Source organism: Vespa crabro, chromosome 2 (genome assembly GCF_910589235.1).
Source record: "Vespa crabro chromosome 2, iyVesCrab1.2, whole genome shotgun sequence".
Lineage (NCBI taxonomy): Eukaryota > Metazoa > Arthropoda > Insecta > Hymenoptera > Vespidae > Vespa > Vespa crabro.
This window is the reverse complement of record NC_060956.1, coordinates 592,869-615,000: the sequence shown is the minus strand read 5'-3', so window position 1 is coordinate 615,000 and position 22,132 is coordinate 592,869. Positions and strand designations below refer to the sequence as shown.

The window sequence follows — 22,132 nt, the reverse complement described above, 5'->3', positions numbered from 1 at the left end:
ATGTCTTCGAAAGGGCGACGCGGAGAAATGCGTGTATGGCGCCAATGGCGATCAGAGAAAAAGAAAGAAAGAGAGAGAGAGAGAGAGAGAGAGAGACAGACGAACGGTGAGTCGAGCCGCAACTCCGGAATGCGGCTCTCGGCCAAACTCGCGCGGACGGCTCGAGCATCGTCGTCGAGCAATCGACGCACGGTAGTCAAGTGCTCTTGCTCTTGCTGATGTTGCTACTGTTACTGTCGTAGCTTCATTTACAACGTAAGCCTTCCTCCTTACTTATTTATGGTTCCTCTTTTATGGGAAATAATATCCAATTATCATGATCCGTTACAATTTCTTCATTGAAAATATATAATCTTCGTATTGCATCGAATAATCGTGACAATATTGCATTAACTCGGATCTTATATACACATACACACACACACACACACACACACACATATATATATATGTATCCTCTATTTCATTTGATTTAAAAGGAATGCCGCTAGTGATTCACTAAACTGATTTCACGGTCCATTTTAATAAGTCGCCAACCGGGGTGGCTATTGTGCTGCCGTATTCACCATTCATTGAAATTTTTCGTACCTACAATGTAGCCTCGTTAATGATCTCAAGCGAAGTAGGAAAAATGTCCAAATTTGGTGAGGCGCGACAGACCCTTTTAAGTTCCGAGGATCGCGAAGCTTCCCAAGAACTCGGCCAACGAGTTCGACGCGATTCGAGACACTTTTTTCAGTAAGAGCAAACCGGCCACCGTCTCGTTGACCGAATATATACAATCGGATCCAGGCAAAAGTTTCGAGGAGCAACTTCAAGGGGAGCTCACTGATAGTCGATCGAAAGGAGGTCGAACGTTCGTTTAACCTCACTTCTCTTCCTTCCTATTTAATCTTTAACGTTGACGTAAGAAATATGGAAGTTAAACAACTTGGAGAGGAAAAGTTCCTATGTCTTTTTTTTTTCTTCTTTTTTTTTTTTTTTTTTCTTTTTTAACACTTATTCTCCAAAGATATACCGATCCGTCTACGTATATTTTCCCACAAGAGTTCAATTTTTTGTCCTATTCGGCGTGTATCGTATCGTCCCTCACTTTAACGGAGCACGTTCGACGTCGAGTCAGAAATATGCAGGAAAAGAAGAAGAAGATGATGATGAAGAAGAAGAAGAAGCGCAGCAGCAACGAAAGAAAAAGAAGATGAGTGGAATGAAGCGAAAGGGAATTCAGAAGAGAAGGCAGAACGACCATTAGGGGCACTCGATCGAGTTGTTCGTTACGCCCACGGCTCTCCGCGTGGCGCCTAATTACTTCTTTCGCATGAATCATTAATGACATCATTAACCACCTGATGATTATGAATGAACGTTTATGGATGAGAGACGATCGACCTCGATTCCACGACTCGGAGCACTACAAACGTATCGAGAAAAACATCGAACGGGACGTGAGAAAGAGAAAGAGAGAAATATGTGGGTGTAAAAGAGAGAAAAAGAGAAACGTATCGTTGCTCATTCTCTCTCTCTCTCCCTCTCTCTCTCTCTCTCTCTCTCTATGTCTCTGCCTCTGTCTCTCGACTCCTTTCGCCAGAAGTGACTTACCGTCGTGCTACTCGAGGAGATCATCGATTATCACGCAAACACAGGGGCATGCACACGCACACGCAGAAACACGCGAGATATAGATATATGTACCTATACGGATCTAGTTGCTCTCCACCAAAGTAGTACCACGCCAACGTACATACGTGCACGTCGCAATATATTACGAACGGAGACTGTCGGCGCCAGTCTTGTGTACACGCGAAACTCCTCTCTTTCTCTCTCTCTCTCTCTCTCTCTCTCTCTCTCTCTTTCTCTTCATCCCGTTCTCTCGTTCTCTCGCTTTTTCGCGCGTGCACCCAACGTCTGCTTGTGTATGCGGTTTCATGATTCACGTTACACTCGGGCTCGCCTCCTTCTTTTTCTTCCTATTTACCGTTTTGCTTTTATTTCGCTTATGTGAGGAAGGAGTAAGCTACTGTGTAAAATAGCGAGAGAGAAAAAGATGAAGATGTGGGACGGTATAGGACGCACTAAAAACTTTGATATTAACACTTAACGAGCCCGCAATGCGGGCAGGTAAACTCTACCAACCGTGTTAGTGATTTATACGTATAAGCATATGCGAACGATTAAACCTTAAAATGACTTTCGTTATAAATTTCCATAAATTTTATTCGATTATATCGATAATTTTAACGAGTCATCGTTCACGATATCGATCATAAATATTTATTAATATTAAAAATCATGCTAATTTCATATAAATATTATGTTACCATAAAGGAAGATTATGTCATATGCAAATATTGGAGAACAATTGTTGAGAATTTTAATTATTGTACGTATATGAGAGATTAACGTAAATCAAATGGCAAAGGTCTTTTTATTTACGGAATAAGAATATCGGTAATGTATCTCAAAATTATTTAATACATTAACAAATTTCATAGGAGACTTAATTAATCTCATAAACGAGAGGGAAAAATGCGCGATGATTAACAAGATTTTAACAAATTTAATCTTAATAATGAATAGGAGTAGAACATTATTAGAACTGAATTAAATCATTTTATATTTGTATGATTTGAAATTGAAAAAAGCTATTTGAAAGTAGGTGAAAGAGAGAGAGAGAGAGAGAGAGAGAGAGAGAGAAAAAATTGTCGTGACCGCGATAATTCGTTTGCGTAATGCCGCGCGACTGGTGATTCGTAAGCTCCGTTAGGTGCCATATGGCGCCAGCCAGGCAGCGAATCGAAACCTTCCTTTTGCGTTCGTTCGCCAGAAACCTCCTTCTCGTCCTCCCCCGCTCTCCTTCAGGCAAGACCTCTTTCTTCCTTCTTCCTCTTTTTCTTCCTTTTATTTTCTTTTCTCGAACTATATATCGAGGAAGAAAGAGAGATAAAAAGGAGAAAAAGAATCGAACGAATATGCACGTACGTACATACGTTTCTCTTTTGAGAACGCTACCGAGAGCTCCTTGTTTCGAGTCTGTGAAGCAAAAGAGAAATAAAAAGAGAGAGAGAGAGAGGGAGAAAAGGAGAAAAGAGCTTGAAATCACACGATGCAAAGGAGCAGGTGATTTGTACGAGCCACGTTTGGCTTAGTGAGCTATCAGTAAGAGGCAAAAGTTCTACTCGCATGAGGGTCAGGTGTTCTTTGTATGATAGTTTTGAAAGAGCTCGACGAATGCGTACGAGCGACATGATGTTGCGTAGCATTATGGCCATATTTAATTTTCCCGATTTAATCTCAAACACAATGATTTAGAATCGTATGAAAGAATTTACGTTACGCGTAGCTGTAGTTTCCTTTTTTAAGTGAAAAAGAAAAAGAAAAGAGAAAAAAGAAGAAAAAAAAAAATTCCAAAACAATTTTCACTTTGATATCGTGGAGACTGGACATTATGAGATTATTGTCGATAATGAGGCCACGGTAATTTGAGAATCGATTAGAAAATGTCGAAATCTAGAAAGGACTACGATTATGCGTGACTCGAAGCGTAATCGTTCTACGAGTATTCGTTAGTGACCTTTATGAGAAAGCACGGCAATTTCTCTCACAATTAGTCCGTGAAATATTACGCCTTCGCAACTTCTGTGACGATTGAGGGATATATCTTTTCTCTCTCTCTCTCTCTCTCTGACTTGATTCTTCGGTGCAGCCTGCTAGAATCCAAATCACGTTCACGAGCGACGGATGTTTCCGGTGTTTAGGAGAATCATTTTGGCTCGAAGCACCACCTGCCGCCACTAATTGCCAGCATTTACGACGCCTCGTTCTCGATTTGCTCGCTGATAATATTCCGCCCAGTGTCAGAAATCGTTCGGTTCATTCGTCTTATTACATGGAATTCCTTCTTCAACTCCAAATCTTTCGAGTTACCATCGAGATTGATCTATCCTACCTTCAGCGTTACCTAAATGTTCCTTTCTAATTTCTGTCGTATAATTCCAGCGTTGATTCAATTTCGAGAGTGAATAATCGTGAAAGAGAGAGAGGGAGAGAGAAAAAGAGAAAGAGAAATAGAGATAGAGAAGGACGGACAATTCTGTCAGCAGCTGATACGCCGAAAACCAAAGGACTTATAATACATAGTCCATAAGGCCGCCATGTGGCTCGTTTATCGAGCATTATACTGTCGCGCTTGGTGTACAGCCTGATGTTGAGCATTTACGTAACATTTTCCACGTCGCGTTATCGCCAGCCCGTAATTCGCATCGCTTCGAAACGTATAACAACTAATCGATCGATTTTATTTTTTAGTCCTTCATTTTGACTCTTTCCGAAGAATTATTTTCCCTTTGCTCGTGATATACCAGAAGCTTACCCTAAGAGGGAAGGGAATAATAAAAAGAAAAATGATTCGCGCGATCGCAGCTGGCAGGTACGAATTAAAAGAATTATTTTGTGGCTGACACAAAAGAGGTAAGACTCGATCACGAAACAAAGACGTTGCCGGGCTTGGCCGAAGGTAATTATTTTCAGCGGGTCATTTGTCGATACGTCCCTGACTCCTCGTCTCAATTCGCGATCATTAACATCTTTATCTGATGATCTACGAGGAAGGGGCGGCCCTTGAAATTTCACCGGCAACCCCTCGGCATCGTTGAGTTCCTCGTCGCGTCAGGTGCAAAGCTTCTACGAAGGTGAAGGAGCTCTTACCACCCTGCTACTCTCTCTCTCTCTCTCTCTCTCTCTCTCTTTATGTGTGTGTGTGCTCGGGTATTACAGGATATTATGACGTACGTATATGTTGAGTTTTGTGGTTTGGTGTGTGTATATAGTAGCACGCGCCGGAACCGGAAGCTGAGCGAGCACGCGAGCAAAGTTGCGCTTCGTGTGCACACAAACTCGTAATAATAATAATAGTAGTAGTAGTAGTAGTAGTAATCGTCGTCGTCGTCAGATGCCATCGCGCCAGGAAATTAGGGTGAAAAGATCGAGGGGGAAAAAGGAGGAATTTGCATTTACGTGCTGCATGCCCGAATACAAGCGTCTCGCCAATTTTCGTTGTGCCGAATCGATATCCACGGCTTTCACCTTGATTCAAACTCGCACCTGCGACTCTCCTTGCGAATTGTCGCACGAGAGAGTTCGTTAATTAACGAGAATTGTGTTAATCGATTTTGCTCGTCGAATCGTCGTCGTCCTCGTCGTCGTCGTTTTCTTCTTCTTCTTTTTTTTCTTTTTATTTTCTCTTTTCGTATATTCGTTTTCTCGTATGAACGACGACGTTCTTTTTGCCGTTCATTCGTGTTAACCGTTCTTTCAACATTTTTAAAGATGACCAAGGACGGATATTAGCGAATGGCAATTCTATGAATTCCGAGTAAAACCACGAAACAAGCGTGATTTATTTCTTAACGATCTTTACGCAACACGCAGTGGATACGTGTTGGTTAGGTATGTATAATATGCCAAACGTAACCGGCATGTTCCTCTTCGAAATCCTATCGTGTATATATATATATATATATATATATATATATATATCATTATGATGGATAATCGAGGCGAAAAAGGGAGTAACAATAGAAGGAAGACGTCGTTTATTCGTCTCTCGAATCCCACGGTTCTTCAAATTATTTTCTCTTTCGAAATCAACGAATGTATTCGCACGAAAGCGAACATCGCTATTCGATCCACACGCGTGTATATATATATATATATATATACATATATAATTTCTAAAGAATACGAACTTGATCATACCATATAGTTATCTCGTACCTAAGAGTTATTTTTCGTGATCGTTAAGAATCAAGGTTATTCAAAATTCGGAATACGTAATGAATTCAAGATTTTTCTTTCTAGCTTCTCTCATAATCATTGCATTGGATCGTACGAAAGGAATAAAACGTTTACCGAACGCACGCCTTTGGAGGAATGGAAATAAGAAAGAAAGGAGAGAAAGAGAGAGAGAGAGAGAGAGAGAGAGAGAGAGAGAGAGAGAAAAGAAAACAGAAAGCAGGGTATTCCCTTGCGCAATCCTCGGTTATTCGATCTTGAAGCGAGCGATGCGATCGTCGGTTCCTCGTGTAAACACCTGTACCGTTAATAATCGGGAATTTCTGGTCGTTATCGAACGTCGGTGTTCGGATACCGTCGGCTTATTTGCCATTATTGCGTTACACCACATCGTGGCCTACCGAGCAGCTACGTACCTACAGGTGTTGCTTTTAATTTCAAGGAGACTCGCGGCTATCGTTTACGCGGAAGGAAAAGGTGTTTAAGTCGTTTCGTCCGTATCCGCGTTGCATTCGATCGAACGATGTATCCGTAAGCTCACTTGAATTCTCTTTGGGATACTCATTTTGCTATTTCTCGGTTGTTTCTTCGTAGATTCCGATATGGAAAGGAATTTTCTACGGAGAAATTTTATTGGATATTTAAACGAAGCTATTCTTTTTACACGTATTTATCTAAGAATAGAAAGGGAAGGGAAAGAAAGGAAAGGGAAATTATTTGAATAGATTATTTATTGAAAGATTTTCTACCAAAAGGTATTAGATTTTCTTCTTATCTCCATTCGTAATCTTAGTTTCTATTTTTATAGTATCGTTATTTCTATCGAACGCCTGTCTGTTATTTAATGTTCGAGTAAAACGTTATACGGGACGGTTTACGGCTACTCATGTATTTCCGTTTTACACCTGACGTACTTGCTAACGTAAAAGGCAACTCATAATTCAAGCGATGCATTCGTGATACAGGAAATCTTTCGAGAAAAGAGATCTTTTATTGATAAACACGTTGTAATCGTTTACGGAAGAATTGGCAAACGTGCGAGCACGTTTCACGACGACGAGCGATAACAATAAATATATATCTTTAAAGAAAAACTTTAAAATATTACAAAATTCGGAATGAAATTAGCACGGTATGACTTTCGTTGAGAATCTCGACCGTGACATTACGAGCAAGCGTAACGCGATGAACAAATAATAATGAAACAAAAAAAAAAAAAAAAAAATCGGTAGCGGTTGGAGCAATCGAGTATCGCTCGATTAGCCGTAAATCCTTCCTGTAACATACGCGAACCGAACTATTTCGTTTTAATGGCCGAACGATATTGCTTTCATGAACGTCGGCCGGATGTGGGTCAGATGTCATGTGGGCGACCCCTATACACGCGAGGCCAACGGTAGTAACGCGACAGACGTACCACACCGCATAGCACGTTGCTCGAATCAAGTTGACCCAACTCCTCTCTCTCTCTCTCTCTCTCTCTCTCTCTCTCTGTGTTATGTGGATTACAACGCGCAAAGGCTGTTGCCGCTGTTGGCCGCAGGTGAAGCAGATACACCTGGCGCGCGAACAGACCATCTTAATTAATAAGAATCGCGTATCGTCTTGCTATCGGGCCCGATGCTCGGGCTTACGCGCGATTTCCGGCTCAGTCTTTTCGACCTTTTCGAAACGACTTTACGGTCCGACCGCATTGGTTACGCCTCGATGTCTTAATCGATATAAATCGATCGTACTGTTCCTTCCTTCCTTCCTTCTTCGATCATAGAGAGTAAATTCATCGGTTATTCCTGTCTCGATGAACGAGCAATGTTTTACGATTGTATAGGTATGAATAATTCTGATGATGTAACCTCCGACGATGATAATCGTTTTACTTTTACTACGAGCAAGTGTAACACTGTACGTATATATCTATCTATCTACGATTACGAGTCTGTAAAAATAACGTATCGGCGCCAGAACCTTATTATGCAAAGTCTTTCATTTTCTTTTTATTAGTACGATGCGAGTAGGCGTTGAAAAAGTCGAAGATACGAGGAATTAGATTTTTTTCCTCTTTTTTTTCTTCTTTTTCTTTTTTTTTTCTCTCTCTCTCTCTATTCTCTTTTCTTGTTTTTCTTTTTTTTCCGTGCGTGTGACTTTAATAATGATCTCATACGATCATCGTTCTTCGTCGTAAGTATTTTAGAAATTGTTGATAAATTAAAGTTAAAAAAAAGAGGGAAAAAAGATCGAATGAACAAAAGTTTGAGATACACGCGATTCATTACGAAGGCTCAAAGATGGAATTCGTTTCGTGGCTCGAGTGAAACTTTACGAGTCACGAAGACTCCTCATGGCCGTGGTCTCGAAATGAAAGCTAATCATATAATAAATAAACGAACGACCGTAGGAGTTGCATCGTTCGAGGAATTCCACGTTGGGATGATTCGATAATTTCTAAACGTGCTTCTACGTTATCTATTCCGAATAATTTCCAGTTTACGGTAATTACATTAAAATTTTTAAACAAAGCGACATTGTAAAAGGAAAGAAGAAGAAAAAAGAAAGAGAGAAAAAAAAAAAGAAAGAGAAAAAGAATTTGAGTTGAAGAAAAAAATTCATTATACGATTATTGTTGTAATTTTCTACGTTATATCAACGTTACTCGTCTAGATCTATTGGAATGAGACACCTTATAGAGAAAAGCCGTATAATTAGCCACGTCACGTTGAAGTTTATTACTCTTCGCATTCTAATCCGCCATTATTGTACTCGTCTCTTTGCTACCTTTCCTTCTTATGATACTCGCGATCGTGCATCGATTGTCCGACCTCGAGGTAGAAAAGGAAGAATACGAAGAAGATGAAGAGAGTATACCTTCCGGCGATCCCACGCTCCACGTACGTTACAAGTTCATCTCCGCCTCCTCTATCCAATTGCACCCGTACATAATGCACGAAGGATCGATATGCACGACCAAATCGAATCGACCTTAATACCATTCATTTCCATTTCTTTACTGATTCTCCTTTACATACATATGCAACACTAGCTATACATTTAACCTTCATAAAACAACAATCGAGAAAAAAAAGTATTCCGCAATTACAGTATCATTCTGTAATGTAAAATAAAAGAGAGATTGAAATAAAAAGAAAATATGCAATCTCTTGGGCTTCCCCCCCTTGCGTTAGTCCATCCGAATACGCGCATGTCGCGCCGGGTTGCATAGCAAAAGGTGCATTTTTTCCAACCCTCGATAAGTTCGACCATTTTATCGGATAAATTAAAAATTTTCCTTAGCTCGTAATTGATTCTTAAAATATAATAACAAAATTAGCTGTAACGAACAAACGAGGATTATGTAAAAGTTAATAATTAATCAATGTTTTCTGATAAAAAAATTCATTAATCAATTAAAAATCTTTAGGACAAATATAGTATTAAAAATTGTAGGAAGAACGAGTATTCTTTGAACATATTCTCTTCCTCCTCCTCCTCCTCTTTTTCTTCTTGTTCTTCTTCTTGGATCTTGCTCCTTCCTGAAAGCTGGCGCGATGACGGCGTGTGCCCGCGGGGGCGTTCGAGTCGTGGATCGCGTGCACGAGCTGTGCTTCTCTCTGCAGGTGGAGGAGACCTGGAAGGAAGAGCTGTTAGGGTCCTGAGACTTTACCACGACTCATTCTCTCCCTCCACCCCCCCCCCCTCTCTCTCTCTCTCCCTCTCTCTCTTTTCGAAAAAGCCCAAGGGGCAAGTCCTGATGGAAGAGTGCTGGCCAGCAACGCGGGTGTGCGACTTAAACGTGGGCGGATCTGGATGCGCCCCGGGTGTTTCTCACCCGCATACCTGCCCTTACGTACCTATTCTCCCTTTCGCTGCTTCTCGTTTTCCTTTTCTCCTTTCTCTCCTTGTTTCTCTCGAAGGAAGGCAATGGACCCTTCTCTCGCTTTACTAACGAGCACCAGATCTTCCTACGTATTAAAGAAATATTTATCGTTATACGAATTTATATCTCGAATATCTACATGAATTGCATTTCTCATTTTCTTTATTATCTTTACGAACGTCCCGTCGCATTTTACGATTCAATCGTGATTTAATTATTTTCAAAAGGAATAAACGTCGACGTTAGACGGACGTTACAAAAGCTGGAAATAATTATAATAGTCGTATTTACTCCTGGACCATTCTTCCATCGATCACAGAAATGTGTAAAAAGGAAGAAAGAGAAAAGAGGTACAAAGGTACGCCGTTTTTCGACACGAACGAAGAAGGGCTATCGGCGCATTCCCCGGAAATTACCGTCTAGAAAGAGGCTCCGTTTACATGCTCGTGTCTCGAAATCGAAATCGAAGAAGAAGAAGAAGAAGAAGAAGAAGAAGAAAAAGAAAACGATGAAGATGAAGAAGAAGAAAACGATGAAGATGAAGATGATGAAGAAGAAGAAGAAGAAGACGAGGACGAAGGAGAAGACAAGGACCCGTTCGGAAGCAAGAACGTTTCGTTCGTTGCCCGGAGGATGTTCCCATGAATCGGGGGCGGCTGCTATAAGTAAACTACTGCCGAGATATGCTGTTCGATGCGTTAGACCCTCCGACATTTTTCTTCGACCATTCTTTTCGCTCCTCCGCCATCAGCACCTTTCTCTTACTCGAGGATACTTTGAACATGGATGCGTGTCTTCTTCTTTTACTCTCAAACACGTTATTAGGAGAACCCTTTAATAAACCGTCGAGACTTCTTCTTCTTCTCCTTCTTCTTCTTCTCCTTCTTCTCCTTCTTCTCCTTTTCAACTCTAGTTTCCGACATTTTTTTGCTGATGGTCCACCATATTCTCTCGTCCGTCCTTCTCAATTCTCTTCTTCCCATTTCATTCTCATTTAAAAACACGATTCGTTTGAAATCGAGTTATGAGCGATATAATAAAAGCTACTTCGTAAGTCGTAGGCGATAATCACCGTCGAATTCACGTTTCAAAGCAAAGCTTGTCCGTCCTTTTCTTTTTTTTTTTTTTTTTTTTTTTCATGCTCGTTCACGTCGAGCCATCATTACATAGCCGTAATTTCCCGATGGCGACAACCGCCCGCAGAGTTAATTACACCTTACTCATTGCACAATGTCTGTATTCTTATTCCGCACTCGACGTTTTGCACCTTTATGTTCTCGAGATCGTAAAACATATTATAAATAGAAAAGCAAAAGAAAAGAGAAAGAGAAATAAATCGAGCTTAGTTTTGTCGTCGTTGTCGCGTCGGTACACACCGAGAAAATGGCGTATCGTGAAAAGTTTTGCGTTTTGTTGTTCGTACGTCGCGAACATTGTGCGATCAATTCGCGAACGTAAGAATCAGGAAGTAAGACGAATAAGGAGGTCGTTTGAATCCTCAGCTTCTGCGAATTTTCCTTTTTTTTTTTTTTCTTTTTCCTTCTTTTTACACGTCCATCCCATACCTCGACCTTTATGGTTTTCCATTTATGTCTCATGTTTCTTGCTCAAATAAAGCGCGTAAGCAGTACGACGATTCTCTTGTTTTTCATTTTGTATCTTTTTTCTTTCTTTTCTTTTTCTTTTTTCCTTTCTTTCTTTCTTTCTTTCTTTCTTTGAATGCACCAGCAACGAAAACTTTAGATCGTCTCGCGATATTATGAAAAAAGGGTAAAGAAAGACGAAAGAGAAATAATCTCATAAGATCGAATGGTAGCATGTAAAAATCAATAAAGAAAGAGAATGCAACGTTAGACGTCGGTTTCCACATTACCTCCGCTCTTTATCTCTTTTCACCTTCATTGTTTCATCCGCGAAAGAGGAGACTCTGCGTCTAACATTCTGTGAATTTACGTATTAGGTTAACATAAATGTAAGAAAGTTTATTCGTTACACGTCAATCCTCGCGTGAGATCCAAGGTAGAGTCTGATCGGATGAACAGGGAAACAGAATGTTTCTCGATTCATTGTCGATGATATACGTTTTTCGGGATGAGATAGGTTGGAACACCGGGTGCGTGTGGTATCGACGAAAAGCATTTCCGACAATCATCGAGCCTCGTAGCAGGCCTGGAAAGATAGCATCCGGATTATCATGCACGTGCATGTTGACAAAAGAAGTTTAGCTTGTAAAGCTGATTAAACCTTAGTTAATCACAAGGTAACAGGATAGTATGAGACCCGACGAAGCGTCAATAGCGTCGATAGCGTCGAGAGGTAACCGACGGACGTATTCCTTCTTCGCGTATCTGTTAGCCGGACGAAAGTTTCTTCGAGCGGGCGGTCCCGCGCGGCAAATTCGAGCCAACTCTTCCTCCTTTGACTTCCTGTTATCCGTGTAATCTCGACATAGCAACTGAATTCAGTACTGCAATCCAAGAATTCCAGGCATTCCTGTGATATCGTCTCCGATACCAAACAGGAGGATGAATGATTCCCTCTGGTCTTCCTTGTTTCTTCGCGCTCATCTTCCGCGTGTGTCTCATCTCTTTCCTTATTTTCTTTATTTTTCTTATTTCTTATTTCAACGAGGACGAATAATATACCATCATTGTTTTTCCCTTCGAGGAAATTTTCTTAATGCATATACTCGTGAAATCGTCCGTGTATTATTATGATATTACGTGACACATGTTAACATACGAATTTTATTGTATTTCTCTATGTAAATTTACGCATTTAGAAAATATATATATTTAACGAGACGCTCGTGGACTCTCGATCACGATGAAATAATTAAACGCGGATGTTATAAGAGAGTAGCAATCTAATTACGGCGGAGCGCGTCACTATTCGATAATATTTTTTTCACTTTTTTCTTTTCTTTCTTCTTTTCTATCATTCTCCTATTTCCATTGTTTAACAAAGCACTCTAGTGACTGCGTAAAAAAGAAAAAAAAAATCTATATATATATATATATATATATATATATATATATATATTTTGATAATAATATTGACAATTTTTAGGAACGAGTATAAAAATGAAAGCGATATATCTGTATCATAAATATGCGATAGAAACGGATGCAGATAGATGTAAATCGGATAGATTTAAAATATAAATCTGATGAATAATCATGAATAAATAAAACGATTAAGATGTTTATCTTAGAAAATTTAGAACGTTTCCCGATCGAAACGTTAAATGCTTTCGACGGACGGTCTGAGCGCCGCCGATAAGGAAGGAGTAGCTTCGCTCGTCTCCCGCAACAGAGTGGGGGAATAAGGAATAGTCTAACGTGACGCGGACGACGTGGAGGGGGAAGGTAGCAGAGTGGGAGAGAGTTACACGTGATCTCTAAGGCGCGCGCTATCAGTGTGTTGATGGCAGGCGAAGAAGTAGGAGGGAGGAGTAGGTCGATCGGTCGATCGGTCGATCGGTCGATCGGTCGGTCGGTCGGTCGGTCGGTCGGCTGGCCTAGCAGTCACCATTTAGCTTCTCGGATTTCTATTCTCCTGGCACATCGGTGGAGCGCCGCAGCGCCACGCGTCACGGCGAGCACCACCGCAACGCAGGGCGCCCCTACGCCGGACACCGCGACGCACTTGCGCCACGTCTTCTTCGTTCTTACCTCCTCTATCTTCTCCACCTCCTGTTCGTTCGTCCGCGGAAGGATAGACGTTAAACACGAGGAACACGAGAAACGAGGATGCACGAAGCGATTACGTAAAAGAGATCTGTGAATATATTTCAAATAGTAACGAAGAAACTTTATTGTTTACCATCTTTTAATTCATTTGTTATGATTAAACTATCCGAAGGTTTAAATTGATAATACCAGCGCCACTCCTTATTCGTTCTTCGAAATATTATCGTAGTTTCAGTCACCGGTCGATAAGGAATCATCCGATGGAATCGTACCTACATATTTACGTACGATAACAGACGTTACGGCCTTATCGACGCTCTCGTAACCTTCCATAAAATCCTATCTCTTGTTTATGAAAACATTTCCTTTTCTACTGGATAAACATTTTTATCGAACGATATTCGAATATCGAAAATTTCTCTTTTTATATTTATCATTACTTTGTACATATTTTTACATGGTAATGCGTCATACAATAAATCTTACGTTTCGTACAATATTACAATATTACTTAACAATGTTTTGAACTTTGTTTTGATACGTTGAAAGTCATAACGCGTTTCACCGTCTATGATAGACAATATATTGAATATATGTACAAGGGTATTTTTTGTTTATTTTTCTATTAGCTGCGACGTGCTTACTCCTGATAAATAAGTTAGTCGATGAAGTGAAATTCGTTGGAAATGTATCATTTTTCTATGATCTATAACGATATTACGAAAGTGTTTTATTGTTCAACGGTTCTCTGTTTTCTGCGTCAACGTCATTTTCTAGATTTCTCATTTTTTTACCGAAACTATTAACCTCCGGATAATTCCACTTTTGTAATTTTCCTGTGCCAAGGAATGCGAAAGCTAAAGCACCCGTACAGTAAGTTATCGCTAGGATCCAAAAGATTATCCTCCAACTTTCATACGTTTGATTTTGATAGGTAATCGAACCAACCATGAAGCTACTCAAAAAGCCACCGAACGAGCTAATCGTATTGGCAATGCCAAATATCGTTCCGGAAAAATTGGGTGCAATGTCAAGGCCGTTTCCAAGATAGCCCGCTGTAACTCCACCGTTTATCGTCAAAGCAACGGTAAAAATTGCCACGGACATCGTAGGATCGCGACCAAGGTACGCTTGAACGATCATAAGTAATCCCGGACTCATCACCGCTGAAACATTATTTCATAATATTATTAAACGCTGACAATATCTATCCATCTATCTATATATATATATATATATATATATATATATATAATGTGTCAATATCGAATACATACCGAAAGTCGTAAAAATTTTTCGAATAGCAGTAACCGAAAGTTTGTTCGTACGACGAAGATAATCGGCCAACGTTGAAGTCATCAAAGCAAAAATGTATTTTCCAAGATAAGGCAACGAAGATAACATCCCGTTCTATACAAAATATTAAAACGATAGAAACGTTTAAAAGTATTATTCGTTATATGCAAATAAATTTCATTTTATTCGTATTCGTCGATTTGACTTACCTCTTTGATGTTAAAATTGAGTATATATTTCATATAGGTAGGTAATTGATTAACAACCGTGAAGTATCCAAATACACTACACCCGTGTGTTATCAAGATTGCCCAAACCGGAAGCGAAGTGAAAATTGATTTCCACGGTACTGGAAAATGCTAATCGTACAAGGTGAAGTCTAGATAAAAGCGTTATAAAAATGCAGTCTTATTTATCGTCTTTAAAGAAAAAAAAAAAAAGAAAAAAAAAATAAAGAGCCTGTATCGTGCCTGACGTTAGATGTAAAATTACTCGAACGATCGATTGTAAACAAGCACGATTAAGAGAAGGAAGCTCTTTTAATTTCATCAGGATGGACCGAATTGATTTGATTAAATACGCAAAGATCTATTTCCTTTTCTTTTTTTCTTTTCTTTTTTTCTATCTCTTTCTCTCTTTCTTTATTATACCTTGGTGGACGAGGTAGTTCCTATGGATTCCTCGATGTAGTTTCGTTCCTCGGCGGAGATGCGTGGGTGTTGCGAGGGTGAATCATAGACGAAATAGAACCACGCTATGCTCCACGTCAATCCGACTATTCCCGTTACGTAGAAGACAGATTCCCATCCGAGAGAGGCAATGAGAAAACCGCAAATTGGCAACGTGATCGCCGCACCCAATGAGGATGCTACAGGAAATAAATTGAATTATTTCGTTTTTCCTTACTTCTTTTTTTTATCTTTTTTCTTTTTTTTTCCACTTCTCTCAGCATTGATATAAACATAAAATGTAATTTACCCATCATATTGGAAACGAATTTGCTACGGTCGGTCAGTGGAATCCATCGAGCAGTCATCGGTTGAATAGCAGGCCACGTGGCACCCTTAATTATAAAATCAAACGATTAAATATATGCATATATATATATATATATATATATATATATGTGTGTGTGTGTGTGTGTATATATCGTGGTTGTAGAAAGGAAACATTGAAAACAGTATCTACTAGCATAAAACCAAGAGCAATTCGAAGAACAGCGACTGCGACGTATCCGAATTTGGCGAAAAGTGGCGTGAAAAGAGTGATACCGCTGGACACCAACATGCTATAGCCAAAGACTCTTTTGGTTCCAACAATTTCAGCCAATCTACCTCCAGGTATTTCCGTGCAGATGTAACCCCAATAGAAACTTCCGAGAATTAGATTGACCTCATATTCGTTCCATGGATACCTGGTTTGCTCCAACTCCTCCTACGAAAGGAATCGATCGATCGTTGGAGTTTTCTTTCTTTTTTTTTTTCTTTTTTTTCTTTTTTTTCGTCCACTTGTACACTCCCAGATTTCTTTCTTTGAAAATAGAAAAATATCTCATAGGAAAAGAAATAGAGAAAATAACGTACATATCGAGTTGTCAACGTCGAAGTAAAAGTCGATTCGTTCATTCTCGAAACATTCCCAGTTAGCATTGTCGTCTTAGGAGCTTCAATCGTCAAACTACTATTATCAACTGGAATGATTTCGTGGGAATTGTTGGAATGTGAATACTTATTAGTAGACGTCTTCACCATCGATACGATGGCAATCGTCAGATTAACACGCAGCATATAGTTCAACATGAAACCGAGTATCACCATAATGTTTAACACCTGCAGGCAACTTAGTCGATCTGAAAATCCGTCAATTAGCTGGTTGTTATTAATGATCAGAGAAAAATATTTCTTGGAATTAAACGACTTTACCGGATGATAAATATTCAAAGAATTCGTATGTAACAAATTTGTACGTACAGAGATATCTTTATGGATTTCTTCGAGATGTTTGAATATTTCATTTAATGGCTGTCTGATTAAAACGCGATCGTTTTGATCGTTTAAATATGTGGAACCATTTAGAAATTTGAAAGAGTCGGACCCTTTATTCTTTGAAACTCGCACGAACTTTATGTCTCAATGAATATTTCTACCTAATAATTAAGCCATCGAAGTTTATGTCTCGCATTTCTTAATTATTTAATAAGATAATATTGATATCAAATTATAATCGAATAAAAAAAAATTAAATCGATTAGAAAAACATCAATTTATATGTTTCGTTCGATCAATAACATTTAATATTTAGATATTGAAATATAATTAAATATACACGTTGGAATATTTATTTTAATAAGAATAGAATAAAAATAGGAAAAAGCTTTTCGATTGATTCATTTTCTAGAAAAACAGGTTACATTGAGATTACGTATACGAGATTATAATATGACTGAAGAGGATAGGAAATCATTGATAATCGATGACAAACGTTTGTTTGCATGGATCAAAGTCTTCAAGCAATTTTTATGTAACGTAATCGTGTCTACACATTACGCATATTTTATGCATATATATATCTTCATCAGCAATTGTATTTTCATTTTTGTTCGTGGCCGTGAACGAGCAATAGAACTTTTCTTTGTAAAACGAGAACGAAAGCAACTTCATTTCGTGACCTTTTCATCTTTTCGCGTTGAACTTTGAACTCTATCTCTCTCTCGCTCTCTCGCTCTCTCTCTCTCTCTCTCTCTCTCTCTCTCTCTCTCTCTCTCTCTCTCTCTCTCTCTCTTTCCGGAGAAACTGATCTTTCGAAACCGAAAAAAGGATGAATCGAAACGTTCGATGTGGAATTTAGAAACGTAAGTAGTTAAAATAAATCTTAACAGATCGTAGGGAAAGTTATTTTTCTAATTTCTATCGTAGTTTGGGTATGACTTTTTAATCTTTAATCATATAAAAACGGAAGATCTCTTTCTTTAAATGTTCGTATAAAATGTATATATAATAGAAATTCTAAAGATCTTCATTTATATAAAAATATTAATTCATCGTATCGAAAGATGATAGGTAAATGATTGTTATCAAATAGATATTACGCAAACGATCGACGTAATACTACAATTTGTTTCTTTGCTTACGGATACAATTTAGAGGATTCATCGATCGTGAGAGATCATTATCGAGTAGCGATTTACGTTGTTAGAACGTAACGGATTAAAAGAGGATTAGAAGGTGATTAGAAGAAGATATCAGATTCTCTCTAGAATTCAATTAGAATCATTGTTTAAATCTTATCGATACTTTAGTAACGTTCGTTTGATGAGTCATGAGAAGTAGAAGAAAAAGCTGGATCAACAAAATACGATACGAGTTCTCTTTATCTACATTACGTCTATTAAGTGTATTAGACATTGAATAACAAGAGGAGGAGACGGAGGAGGAGGAGAAGAAGAGGGTAGGCCGGATGTCCATGAACGTTAAACGAACTTATCAACGTGCCTATTTCGTTCTCATTTCGCGTGTTATAGCAAGGGAATCTATTACATATACATGCCCATGTACATTTATATATATATATATATATATCCCTCGTGCGATGATACAGTTAAGAGCGTACAATATTAGATTTAGCTATGATTCTAAGCTTCACCCTTTTCTCTTAACAAATCGCTCATTATCTAGATGCAAAGATGTACTCTTCTTCTGTTTTCGCTTTTTTTATTCTCTTTATTTACCTGTTCTTTTTTCTTTCTGTTTACGTACAACTATTAATATAAATATTTTCACGATGTATAAAAATGTTATATTTTCGATTGAATTTTGATATTATTTAGGAATATATATGGGCGACAAGATAATTATACAACATATTAAAGCAATTAAGATATGTAATATTCTCTTTTTTTCTTTTGTCTTATAATTTGTAAATTCATTATTATCCATATTTTTTTTTTCTAATATTTTTCCTTGTGAGATAATATTTTATTTAGCCTTGTGTTTATAATATGACGAAAAAGAATGAGAACAAAGCTTAAAAGAAAAAGAAAATGAAAATTGCATGATTCAGAGATGAACGAGATATAGTAAAACTGAATACCTATGCAACAAGAACTTCACCTAGAACTTGGACTCCTTCGTATTTTCCAACATCTATTTGCCTTTTCTTCGTTGTTGATATAAAAATATAAAAAGAAAATAACCGAAATAGAAACTGACGTCAGAGTTTTGAAAACGAAAATGTCAGCGTATAAACTAATACGTGCAGATCCCGTCGTCTAATGTCAGAGATGCATTAATTCGGGTCGAGCTATTAAAGATCGCGATAATCTCTTTTTATCTAACGTTCGAGCAACTCGAATGCGTAGAACTATGCCTTCTATTTTCTTTCTCTTTTTCTTCTTCTTCTTCTTCTTCTTCATTCTCCTCCTCATGTTCTCGCGCTCCATTATTCATCATGATTGTCGGCATTGTACATCTGCCTTCCGTATAATATAATATTTTTCTTTCAACGAGATATTTTGTAAAATTCCACTTGTGAACAAGAGTTCGATGAACCACGTTAGAATTTCGAATGGAAAATTCATGATCGATACATTTTCTTAGTTAACTTTGAGACAGAAAGTATATGTAAAAATATAAAATCGACCTAACTTTTGTTACGTTAAAAGCGATAAAATAAATTCCCGATTATATTAGAACTTGACAGTATTTTTTAAGTGCCACGGGCACTATAATACTTTTCGTCTTGTACTTATAATGATTACGAAGTCAGACACGTCAATAAAGTACAGACTTGACAATACTGTCATTATATTTTATAATTAATTATCGTTTACATTTCAAGTAGGTACAACGAATAATGCAAAATAAAAAGATAAGAATAAGAAAGAAAAAGAAAGAAAAAAAGAAAAATGGAAAAAGAAATATAATTTATCACTTACTCGTAACATTACGATCGCAAGCCATCGTGTCCCCTTTTTCTTTATGCGTTGTCACAGTGTAATCTCTAAAACAATATCGCTGTTGAATATTTCACGAAATCACCGTTGAATATTTCACGAATAAATTGAAATCCTTGTAAATAGAGAAATATTCCAGTGGGGGAGAGGGGACAGAATCAGTGGGTGGAAAAAAAGTGGAATAATTTTTCTAATGGACCCAAAATCCTCGTTAACGAATTCTTGGCTATATTACGAGCTTATGTCTCTTTGTATGGTAGTCACTTTGATAAGATGTAGAAAAGCAAAAGACGAAGGAGAAGAAGAAGAAGAAAAAGAAAGAAAAGAAAAAAGGAAAAAAAAAAAGAGAAAGAAATGGATTTGGATCCAAAGAAAAGGAGGCTGATCCACACGAAAACTTCGTGAGAATCACTGGCACAGTGAATTGGTTTGCTCTACTCGCTTGGTCGTCACTGTTTGCCAAAAGTTCTTTTTCTACGTCTGAGATCGACCAAATCCTCTCTCTCTCTCTCTCTCTCTCTCCCTTCTTCTTTCTCTCTCTCCGCCCCCCTCGCTCTCTCTCTCTCTCTCTCTCTCTGTTAGACAAAGGCGTCGCACATAGACGTATGCAAGAAAGAACGAACTCTCTCTTTCGAAAAGGAGAAGCTCAGGCCGTAACAGCTCGTTGCCGTTTGCCGGCGTTAGGTTGCGACCGATACGATTTCGTAAAGTCTTTCCCTCTTTTTCACCTCCACCTCCTCCTCCTCCTCCTCCTCCTCCTCCTCCTCCTCTTTTCTCGTTCCATCCTTTTTCTTTTTCCTTCCCTTATTATTCCTCTTCGTCATCGTCGACGTTGCGTTGCATCGTTTATGTCGTAACAAAGTGTATACATACTATGAAATGGAGAGGGGCACGACTCTGGCGTCATCACTAGATAGCTTTTATTTACTTCTATCATATTGGATGTATTATATACATAGATACATGCATTTACATAGATACGCTTAGGAAAGCATCAGTTATATTCAAACTCTCTTGTCATTGGAGTCCACGGGCAAAAAGTTTCATTCGATTTATCATCGTTATTTTTGTATCTAATAGTTTTAGTTATTTATTTTTATTTTCTTTCGGTTTTTTCTTTTTTCTTTTTTTTTTCTGCTTTTTTTTTTTTTTTTTTTACGATCAATTCGTCCAAACGTAATAGCAAGGAAAGAAAATTATAACGTATTAAAGAAATAGAAACGGTAAATTATCGTATAAGAATATCTCTATCTCTTTGTTTTTTATCTAGGACGATTACGAAGAATTTTTTTTTTTTGTTTGCTCCTTGATACTGGCAACTGAGAGAGAAGAAGGAAAAAAAAGGGACAGAAAAGTTATCCAACGACAAGCACGTTAGTAAGTTTTATTCATAGAGAAGAGAAAGTTACGAGGACGTTTAAATAAATTTTAAATCATATTTTTTCTTTTTTTTTTTTCTTTTTGTTATACCGAAAAGACGGCAAAAGTTATAGATATATTTTTTCATTTTTCAAAAAGCGATTTTTTCATTTTCTAAGCATCGTTTCATTTAGTCTCACGCACTATTTTATTTATCCATGACTTTTCTTTTCGTATCTTGTTTTTTTTCTATTTTCCTTGTTTCTATACAATATTATAATATTATACTAATAATAATTATCTTAATAATAATAATGATCGTTTTAGAAAGATATTCTTTAAAATTCGTTAAAACGATGCTCGAATAAGAAAGAGCCTTGAGATTAAAGATTAGAACATTCAGATATAAATAATTCGAATATAAATCACTTGAGATTAATTCAACGATATAATTGTATTATTCTCACTCGAGAATTAATAAAGAAAAAAATTAATGAGAACCACTAACTTCACCTTAAGATTATTGCAAGTTTTCTTTCAAGCAGAAAAAAAAAATTTATCTTTCGAATAATTATTATTCTTAAACTTTTTATCGATCTCTGTCAATAAAATATACTTATCGACGAGGATTATTTATTCGAGAAATGATAAAACCGAGTTCGTTACGACCCTTCATTATCGACCGATCGACGTTATCGACGTTTCGATTATCGACCGATCGACGTTATCGACGTTTTGATTATCGACGACCGATGAACATTTTTTTAACAGATGCTCTTTAAAGAGAAACACGTATCGATCTTTCGATACCTTTTGTTAAAGCTCGTAAGCGTTGTTTTTTTTCTTTTCTTCTTCTTTTTTTTTTTTTTTTTTTCAGCGGATGAATGTTTAATAGAAAAGATACTTCATTACTTAGAGATAACTTTTCTCTTCAAAGTTATTATTAAAAAGTTACTTAAAATCTTTAAATAGCCATATACATAATATATTATAGCACGTAGAATTACTTCTTGTTTCCTACTTTTTTCTTTTAATTATGAGAAATAAAAAATGTTTCGATGAGAGAGTTCTTCCTTTAGAAAATGATTTTTAATCGATCGTAAATAAAATGATGATGGTTATTAGCAACGACCTTTCGAATTCAAGTGAATTTTAATTGAATTTCAAACATTT

The 22,132-nt window shown here is 37.7% G+C and overlaps 2 protein-coding genes across 5 annotated transcripts in view; one reads left to right on the top strand and one right to left on the bottom strand.

Moving 5' to 3' along the window:
* Nucleotides 1-13,448: 13,448 nt before the first annotated feature.
* LOC124432953 (sialin-like) lies at nt 13,449-20,284 on the bottom strand. Of its 4 annotated transcripts, none has more exons than XM_046982345.1 (9): nt 19,583-20,284; nt 18,739-18,804; nt 16,233-16,498; nt 15,838-16,083; nt 15,628-15,712; nt 15,300-15,517; nt 14,859-15,008; nt 14,631-14,763; nt 13,449-14,519 (listed from the first exon to the last, which is right to left on the bottom strand). In XM_046982345.1, the coding sequence occupies exons 3-9, from the start codon at nt 16,464-16,466 to the stop codon at nt 14,071-14,073; spliced, it is 1,515 nt and encodes a 504-aa protein (XP_046838301.1). In that variant the 5' UTR covers nt 16,467-16,498; nt 18,739-18,804; nt 19,583-20,284; the 3' UTR covers nt 13,449-14,070. The 4 variants fall into 4 exon arrangements, with proteins under 4 accessions (XP_046838301.1, XP_046838302.1, XP_046838300.1 ...); XM_046982346.1 differs by lacking the exon at nt 18,739-18,804 and adding an exon at nt 16,620-16,795; XM_046982344.1 differs by lacking the exon at nt 18,739-18,804 and having other exon boundaries at nt 19,583-19,647; nt 20,043-20,284.
* Nucleotides 14,357-22,132, top strand: part of LOC124432952 (mucin-12-like) — a 38,062-nt gene continuing 30,286 nt past the window's right edge. The window contains exon 1 of the mRNA XM_046982341.1: nt 14,357-14,478. The gene's annotated coding sequence lies outside the window, so the exon portion shown is untranslated. The remainder of the gene's footprint in view (nt 14,479-22,132) is intronic.